The sequence below is a fragment of the Bison bison genome, unplaced genomic scaffold, assembly GCF_000754665.1.
Source record: "Bison bison bison isolate TAMUID 2011002044 unplaced genomic scaffold, Bison_UMD1.0 scf7180017864201, whole genome shotgun sequence".
NCBI classification, from domain to species: domain Eukaryota; kingdom Metazoa; phylum Chordata; class Mammalia; order Artiodactyla; family Bovidae; genus Bison; species Bison bison.
This window is the reverse complement of record NW_011494773.1, coordinates 1,703,289-1,712,958: the sequence shown is the minus strand read 5'-3', so window position 1 is coordinate 1,712,958 and position 9,670 is coordinate 1,703,289. Positions and strand designations below refer to the sequence as shown.

General features: G+C 50.4%; 1 protein-coding gene across 1 annotated transcript in view; it reads left to right on the top strand.

Annotated features, from left to right (window-relative positions):
• Positions 1–9,670, top strand: part of POMT2 (protein-O-mannosyltransferase 2) — a 45,182-nt gene that overhangs the window by 21,678 nt on the left and 13,834 nt on the right. The window contains exons 6-9 of the mRNA XM_010844382.1: positions 810–969; positions 2,654–2,760; positions 3,618–3,700; positions 5,665–5,774. Coding sequence (XP_010842684.1) covers positions 810–969; positions 2,654–2,760; positions 3,618–3,700; positions 5,665–5,774 — 460 coding nt within the window. The remainder of the gene's footprint in view (positions 1–809; positions 970–2,653; positions 2,761–3,617; positions 3,701–5,664; positions 5,775–9,670) is intronic.

The following is a 9,670-nucleotide window of genomic DNA, read 5'->3' as shown; positions in this document are numbered from 1 at the left end:
ACCAACTGCCTGGCTTAGCACCATGCTCCACTGCTCGTGGCTGTTTCATGACCTCTCTGTACCTCGAGTCCTCGTCTGGAAGAAGAGGCTGATGACAGGCTCTGTCTCCATGAGGTTGTAGTGAAAGTTAAAGAGTTAATACAGGGTGTGGTAATGGGGTTTCCATGGGGCTTCCCTGGTGGCTCAGCGGTAAAGAATCCACCTGCCAATGCAGGAGATGCGGGCTCCATCCCTGGGTTGGGAAGATCCCCTGGAGGAGGAAATTGCAACCCACTCCAGTATGCTTGCTGGAAAAATCCCATGGACAGAGGAGCCTGGCAGGCTACAGCCCATTGGGGTCACAAAGAGTCAGACATGACTGAATGACTGAGCCCCCTTGCACGCACTAGTAAAGTGCTCAGAACAGTGCCTAACACGTAGTAACACTCAATAATAGCTGGCTTTTACAGGGGACAGTCCACCTGAATCCAGTGGGCTACTCTGGATTTTCCTTTTTCTTCCACTTGATTGGTCACCACTGAAGAATAAGCTCTTGCTTATTTGACGCCCCTTACTTACTTAGCCAGGGCTGCCATGACCCTCCTCCCCAGAAGAATCGTGCTCTCACACGTTGCTCCCGCAGTCTCAGGGGTTTCACAGACCACATCCACCTCGGCGCCATGTGTGGTCCCTGAGGTTGGGAGCCCTCACGAGAAAGGCCACAGGGCAGCCTCTCAGAGTCCGGGGACCTCTGCCCCTCCCCGCACTGCACTTGCTATTGAGTTTGGTTCCAGCCACCAAGCTGAACTCTGTGTCTTGTTGGTTTTCAGGCCCTTCTCTGCCCCCTGGTGGTTCTGGCTCAGCCTGACTGGCGTTAATCTGGCTGGCGCTCTGGGAGTCAAGTTTGTTGGCCTCTTCATCATCCTGCAAGTGGGGTGGAACACCCTTTCAGACCTTTGGCACCTGTTTGGAGACCTCAGTCTTTCAATGGTAAGAACCCAAGCGCTTGTAGAAACGTCTTTGCTTCCTAGAGCCAGCAGCATTTCTCCATTTCTGCTGCAGGGGGCAGAATGGCTGTGTTCCGGGCCCCAGGTGGGCTGGATCCAGCTGCCCTCTGGAGGGCGCAGGGCAGCAGGGGATGGGCCATGACCAGCGGCTGGACAGGGAGAAACGGAGAGGATGGACTGACATCCTTGGGGTTCTCTTTTGGCTTTCATTCCTGCATTGTTTTTTAAATGCTCTACAAATGACTCATTGGAAGAAACCCTGATGCTGGGAAAGACTGAGGGCAAGAGGAGAAGGGGGGCGACAGAGGGTGAGATGGTTGGATGACATCACCGACTCAATGGACATGGGTTTGAGCAAGCTCCAGGAGATGGTAAAGGACAGGGAAGCCTGGTGTGCTGTAGTTCACGGGGTTGCTAAGAGTCGGACATGACTGAGTGACTGAACAACAACAAATGATCCAAAGGGATCCTGTTCCACTAGGTTCAGCCATGTGTATGGCAGACACTGACTGCATGGGACTGTGTAAACTCAGTGGGCTGACTTTCTGAACTTACAGTTTTCTCTTCCTGACCCAGAGTCTCCAGACTTGGAGGCCAGTAAGGGCCTTACAGTTTATTACAGTATTATTTATTAAGAGCTGACTCTGTGTCCTGCATTATGGAAAATGCTTTACCTTTATTATCTCATTTCCTCCTCATAACAGTCCTGTGAGGCAGGTAGTTATCACCCTCTTGACAAATGAGGGAAACAGACCTAGAGAGGTGATATTGTTCCCAAGGTCATACAAGTAGTGAAAGGTAGATCTAGGATTCAGAAAGGAGAGGCTGACTCCACACTTACTGCTCTGCTGTAACACCTCTCCATCACCTCTGGCCCTAAGTCCCAACAAGTTCATTTAGAAAATATAGACAGACCATCCAGTGAGTGTGAGACCCAGAACATGCAGATGAATAAAACAAGATTCCTGCCCTCTAGAGACGATGGAGACAGAGAAATAAGAATGAAAAGAAAAATATAAGTCATGTTCCAGCCAACAGGTGCAGTGAGAGCACAGAGGAGGGTGCAAGCCCAGGCTCAGGCATTCCAGGAAGGCTTCTGGGGGAAAGCTGAGGCCCAAAGTGAAGATCAGGAGCATTTATTCATGTTCACGTGGTGGGTGAGGCCAGTGCAGTGCAAGAAGCATAGGGAAAGTGCTGGGTGTCAGTGTGATTGGGAGGGAGAGGAAGTGGGGAGTGATGATACTGAGGATGCAGGTCATGCCTTGTCAGCTGCCTGGGGGCAGCCCAGGCCCTGGGTGAGCATGTGGACAGGCAGCGGAGGGCTGGCCAGCATCAGCCCCGGCAGTGCTTGGTTGGTTGGGTGTTATAAGAAGGCTTAGGGTTTCCACATACCTTTTTCTCTTGATGGCCATTAGTTTTTCAGTTGTTTCTGATTATGACTTACGTATGGGCTGATGTGCTCAGTTGTGGCTGATTCTTTGCGACCCCATGGACTGCAGCCCACCCGGTTCCTCTGTCCGTGGAATTTTCCAGGCAAGAATACTGGAGTGGGTTGCCATTTCCTTCTCCAATGACTTACATGTAAAAACTTAGAAATAACACACACATCAGGCAAAAGGCATAGTGAAGCCTCCTCTGCCCAGTGCTGGTACTGACTCTGTTTGCAGGTGACCTTGGGAAAACACCTGACCGCTCGCATCCTGTGCCTCATAGTGCTGCCACTGGCTCTCTACATTGCCACCTACGCTGTCCACTTCATGGTGCTGAACAAAAGGTACTGCCAGAGCCTTGCCAGTGTCTCGCTTCTGTCCTTCTCTGTCTGTAAGTCCATGGAGGAGCCGCGTGATTTCCTAGGTCTGTGGTTGGGATGACCCGAAGGGGACCCAGGGTTGGTTTCCTTTGGGTTCTGTCTTATGGGTACCCTGGCCTGAAGGAAGAAGAGAAGGCCTTTGTAGCCAAACTGCCTCTTATCCCTAAAAATAGTCCCCTTGTGCTAACAGGGATGGGGGACCATGAGCACATACAGTTGGAGTGAGGGTAATAATAACAAGGACACCAGCAGCTCCCATTTAGACGGTAGCAACTGTGTCAGAACTGTGCTCAGTGTTTTGTATACATTATCTCATTTAGTCACAACAGTTCTTTTGATTTTTTAAAGTCCCCGATTTGTAAATGAGACGTTGAGACTAAACGAGGCCAGGTACCTTACAGAGCTTGCCTAACTAGCAGGGGAGCTGCAGTTGGACCCAGTGTCTCTGACGCCGTCCCTGTGTCTGCCCACCGCACCGCACTGCCACTCCCCTGTGCGTGTGTGCTTAGCTGCTCAGTCGTGTCTGGCCCTTTTGTGGCCCCATGGACAGTAGGCTGCTAGGCTCCTCAGTCCGTGGGATTTCCCAGACAAGAATACTGGAGTGGTATGCCATTTCCTTCTTCAGGGGATTTTCCCAACCCAGGGATTGAACCCCCATCTCCTGCACTGGTGGGAGGATTCTTTACCACTGCACCACCTGGGGAGCCCACCACTCCCTTGTATGTCTTTTAAACCATCCACTCAGAGCTCTTCCCAGGGCTCCTGGGAAATCGTATTTTCACTCCTTTAACTGCTCCCTTCCGCTCCGCCCTCCCCCGCAGCGGTCCTGGTGATGGCTTCTTCAGTTCTGCCTTCCAGGCCCGGCTTTCAGGAAACAACCTTCACAACGCGTCCATCCCCGAACGTGAGTGTCTCTCGGTCTTTACAAAGAGAGAAGGGCAGGAGGGATTCCTGGGAGTTGGATTGGAAAAGACGATATGATAGCCTGAGTTACTTTAGATGGCAGAGTGGGAGAAAGATCCAGTTAAATCTGGTCTGAGCACTCATGAGGGTGAACAGGGACACAGAAAGTACAGAGGAGGGCGTCCTGAGCGGTGAACTCTTTGATCAGAAGACGGCTTGTCCAATATGGCTATGGGAAGGTAACAGAGGGAACCTGGGGGCAGGGGATTGAGCCCTTTGGGGCTAATGGTCAGTTCCCACCAGAGTGTCCTGTTCACAGAGAGTAGTTGAGCGCGTGTTAGCCATGTTGGAGGCTATGGGGCCTGGAGTAGGATCTCTACGTGATGTGGCTATGTGAGCTCAGTATATTAAGAGGGAGTGCAGAGCTCTGGGGATCAAAGGTGTAAGAGATCACTTCTGTAGGGGGTCAGGGGGCAGGGATTAGAGGCACACAGAATGAGATAGGTTGGGCCCAGGAGATTGCTTCCTGGAGTCATGGACAATGTCCTGTGGTCTCTCCAGGGCCTGGAACACAGTGGGCCCACCCAGACTGTGGAAGGAATGAGAAATAGGAAAGCAGGTAAAAATTGGCTTGGAAAGGTAGACGTTGGGTTCCACGTTGGCTTGGAGAAGCTTGAGGAAACCCACGCAGCGGGGCCTGTGGGCTCTTAGCTGAGGTTTTCAAAGGAGTCCTTTGAAAAGGGACGGTTGATGCTGGGCGTTGGCTGTGGTCTGAGAAGAAGCTGTAGAAAGAGAAGAGGACAGGGAGAGGTCAGGTCACTGGGGAGTGCGGGGGAAGGGCTTTGCAGGAGCAGTCCAAGAAGGAGTGTGGGGTTGAGGAGGGACACAGCCTAATCAAGACGCAGCCATGGCCAGCAGCGTGCGGGGCTGTGTGTGCTGGCCAGCATGAGGCCTTGGAAGGATGATGCTGTGGGGTTATCATATTCCTACTTGCCATTTAAAAGGCCCAGTTCAGTTATGCTCTCTTCATTAAACCATCCTCTTCTCACCCTTTGGGCAAGAATTTATTCCTCCCTTCGCTGGGCTCCCACCACGTCACACGTTGTCACACCTTTGCTGGAACACGGGCACATTGTCCTATGCTGGTCACTGTGTGAGGTCATCATCCTCAAGACTGGTCTCTGCTAGGTCCACAGCCAGGCCTCCTCCACCTTTGCATCCCCTGTGTAATTCATTCTTTTGACCAAAATGAATGAACAGAGGAGGACAGGAGCAGCCAGCTCAGCTGCAGGGAGACCTGTTTCTCTGGAGTGGGGATGGGTGGGCAGCCGCCTTGCAGAGCATGGAGAGGAGGGGCAGTCCTGAGCGAAGAGGCTTCTTCCCCATAACCCAGGGCCTGTGGTGGGAGGATGGATGCTCTCAGGTAAGCTGTTTACTGTGGGTTTTTTCCCTTAAATTCAGATTAAAAACCCAAAATACCATTGAGCAACTACTGCATGTGGTAGATTCAAAAGGCACAAAATGATATGCAGTGAAAAGTCTATCTTAACAGCCTGTCTGTCTTAACATTATATCTTGGAGAACATTCGAGATGAAGACATAAATACTTTCTCCTTGTTTATCCCATGGAATGTATATAGTAGACCTTGACTAAAGGACAAGTTGTTTCTGGTCTTTGCTGTTACAAACAGTGCTTTGATAATAGCATTGTGAAACCCAGCCTCTTCTGAAGTGCTTTGGAGTGGGGAGGGGCAGGGAGGGTGCAGGTGAGACTGTGGTGACCTTCCCCTTGAGGTGACTCCCTTGGGGTGAGGAGGCAGCTGCGTGTCTTGCTTTCCGCAGTCCTGGGCCCAGTGGAGTCTGTTAGAGGGTTGGTGGGTCCTGTGGCTTCAGAGCCGCCCCCAGCCCAGTCAGGGGCCGCATCCACCCTGGGCCAGCTCACACCATCTGCTGCCCTCCTCCCAGACCTGGCCTACGGCTCCGTGATCACTGTGAAGAACCTGCGGATGGCCATCGGCTACCTCCACTCGCACAGGCACTTCTACCCCGAGGGTGTCGGCGCCCGCCAGCAGCAGGTCAGTGGCCCTCTGTGCACTCGCACCTCGGCCGCCGCGCTGATTGCCGTGTCCAAGCCCGCCCTTCTCTTTTTGCCTCCCGTCCTGTCCCATACTCTTTCCCCTGCTGGAAACACCCTGCCCCCTCCTGTACCCTTTTCTCTTTTCCCTGGCTAGCTCTAGTGTCCCAGGCTGCCACTGGGGACTTCCCCTCTGATCACCACGTCCCGCCTCTTCCTGGTCCTGGGTCAGGTGTGTCTAGTGTGGGTGGTGTTCTTGGCACCCTTGATGAGCCTGTGTGGTAACCCTCTTCCTGTTGAGCTGGGAGCGCTTCCTTCCTCCTTTCTCCTTGCTGTGCAGCTGCTGGCTCCTGGGAGGCTTGGGTGCCTGGCTCGGTGGCCGGCACAGAGTGGATGACGAGCAGAGCATACAGGTTATAAACCCAGATCTGGGAACCAGACTAGTGTATCTGAGTTTGAATCCTGGTTCCACAAGAGTGTGACTTTGAACAAATTCCTTAACCTTTCTGTGCTTCCATGGGTCATCTTTAAATTAGGGAAAATAAATGGTACTTCTCTCCATCTCTAAGGTTGTGAGGATTGAGGGAGATAATCCATGTGAAGTGCTCACTGAAGCGTTAGCCATGAGTATCATCTGAACGAGCGAGGGACACTGTCCGTGTCCACGTGACAGGGTGGTCGGTGTGGCTGTGGGGACAGTGCCTGAGAGGGAGGAGGGTGTTAGAGAGGATGGTGGGGCCGGCTAGTGAAGAGGCCTCCAATAGATTTAATTTTGTTCTGCTGACACTGGGGAGAAAACTTATTGAGAAACTTATTAAGAGATAAGATGTGATTAGGTTGCTAGTTTAGAAAGACATCTCTAACAGGAGTGTGATGGATTGGAAGGAGGAGCAGACCAGAGGCAATAGTCATAACAAAGGATGGTGAACAGTCCTCAGGGAGAGGTGGGGAGAGATTCAGGGCCCAGAGACTGACACATGTTGGGTGAGCCATATCAGGTCTGTAGTCTGGGGGTCAGGAGGTCAAGGTGCATGTGTGATGATGCTGGTTCACTGTAATCAGAAAGGGAGGAGGATGCGTGGCTTGGGAGACGAGTTTGTGGTGTGTTTTCTAGGCCTGGGGCCTGTCTCAGGAAGGAGACATGAGTGTGTAGCATACAGGTGTTAGTGACACAGTGACATTGCCCTGAAGGGGTGTGCAGAGGGGAGGGCAGCGTGTAAAGCAGCGTTAAAGGCGCTCAGAGTGGCACTGGGGAAGCAGCTGAGAAGGAGGGAGTGGACGGGGAGGCTGGAGGAGAAGGGGAGGGCCTGGCAGCGTCTCCGGGGGCAGGAGACGCTGGCAGTTCAGGTGCTGCAGAGACCACGGAGGAGGCCTGGGCAGGGCAGTGTGGGAGGCCTGGCAGCTTGACCAGGAGGCATCTGTGGCATGGTCAGGGTCGAGCTCTCAGATGGGTGACCTGAGGAGAGGGAGGGAGGAGGGGGCTGCAGGGCTGGCTGCTGTCCTGAGAAGCTTGAAGTGCGATTTCTCTTCCTGCAAAATGGGCGAAATCGTTACTCTGTGAGAAACTGTTGCATCTCAAAGTGTTTTATTATTTCCTTATTTACTAGAAAGTTGACCCAGAGTATTGGGTTTTGGTATCAGTTTCCCATTCTGGGCTCTCTGCTTGTCTCTAGCGCAGTGGTTTTCAGCCCTGACTGCGCTTTTTTCATAAAATCCACTGGAGAGCTTCTAAAAAATTCTGAGATTCTTGCTTAATCAGTCTGGGATGGGGCCCATGCCTTGTGTATTTTTGTTTCAGTTTTAAGCTCTACAGAGGAGTCTAACATACAATTTGCCCTTCTGTGGTGATACCTTGCTACGATGTCATGTAGTAACAGATGTGGTGACTGGGAACCTCTATACTGTGACTTCCCTGGTGGCTCAGGTAGTAAAAAATCTGCCTGTAGTGCAGGAGATCTGAGTTCAACCCCTGGGTTGGGAAGATCCCCTGGAGAAGGGAATGGCAATCCATTCCAGTATTCTGGCCTGGAGAATCCCATGGACAGAGGAGCCTTGGCAGGCTGCAGCCCATGGGGTCGCAAAAGAGTCGGATACAACCGAGCAACTAACACTCACTCACTCATACTGTGCAAAGAGCCGTGTTCTGAAGGCCCTATGAAGCTGGTCCTAGTGCTGCCCACCTGAGGCCCATGGGTGGAGATATGAAGTCGTGAGAGTTCTCCAGCGAGCATGTGGGCCAAGGGATAGAGAGTCTGACTTTGTCACTGACTGAGTCTCTGAGCCTTCCTCACCTGTGTCTCCATCAGTAAACTGGGGGATTGGACTTAATAACCTCTAGTAGCCCTCCCTGCCCTGTAGGTCAGTGTCTTGTCAACAACTCTAGGTCTTGATTTTTAAAGTATTTTAAAAAAAGTTAGACCTGATCTGAGGACCAGTGTTTATCCATGTAGATTGATGTACAACATTCTATTGTAATAGGATACCTATGTTCCTAGGAGACCTCATATTATAAAAAAAACTTCATTGTAAAAATAAATGTTTCAGTGGGAAAAAGAGGTCATGGACTTATATTCATAATAAATAAATGACTTTTCTAATAGGAATTTTAATAATAATGATTTTTGTAAAAAAACAACACAGAGTGCCCCTATGAGCACCACAAAACCATAACATCCTTGAGTAAATTCAGGTTGGGTGAAGTAGATGTATGGGCTATTGTTTCAGAGTTTGAACTTAATTTCTCTATGGCTGCCAAACTTTTAACTTCTTGTATGTTCTTAATATTGTTGTCCCTAATTTTTTCTGAGAAAGCAAGAGCCACTGAAACAAAACAGCCATAATATATGCATAATTTTTTTCCCATATGCTAATTCCAAATCACTTTTGAAGTAAATGTCATGTTTTATCCAACTGGAGTTATTAAAACTCACGTTGTAAGAGAGGTGTTTATTTCTGTTGCTTCTGGGTGTTTATGTGCTTGTTTGCATGCTTGACACGATTGTATGTATGTAGTCCATCCTGGGAGCTTTGGATTAGCTGGCCGGGTTTGAATCCTGTCTCTCTAGCTGACAGGCTGTGTGACCTTGAGTGGAATTGCTTAACCTCAGTTTCCTTGTAAGTAAGGTGAGGGTAGCCATCGTACCCACAGCCTAGAGATGAGACGTGCCCAGTGCTTAACACAGGGCCTGGCAATAGATGGTAGCCCTTTCCAACAGCAGCAATTTTATAAGCCTTTTCCTGTGCTGGTAAAAAAAAAAAATGCCATGAAATGTTTTCTGTGTAATATTCTTTCCTGTGGACATTCCATCATGTTAACTATTCTTTTGTTATTGGGGTTCCCAAGATTTTTGCTGGTCGATTAATCGCAGCATTACATACGTGTGCATGGGCACACACACACATGTGCCATTTTTAAAAATTAGTATATACAAAATGGCTGTGGCTAAAATTTCAGGCTTCTAGGACAAGATATTAATAGAGCTTCTTCCATTTCATTTGGCCACATTCTAGAAAACATAATAGCCTGAATTTTTCATGTAGAGAGTTTGAGGCATGGTCTTGATGACTTTTTAAAATGCACTAAATCCTCTTTGTGTGCTGTAGACTGTGTCACACTGTGTTGTCATGTTTCCTGCCTCAAGGAGGCTGGAACTTGAGACAGGATGCAGGGAGGCACAGAGACCAATCAAAAGGGCTTTTGGGAAGCTGGGAAGTGGGAAGATGCCTCTAAGTGCTGAAGGAAGGAGGAAACACACTTAGCAAACACTGCTTCTGGCCCTGTCTGGAAACACGGCCCCTTGGGTGGGTGGCTGGGGCTTCTGAGAGAGCCCGGAGCAGTCCCGGCTCACTGCTGACTGTCCTGTGGCTGACTGTGCTGATGGTAACACTCTCCTCCCT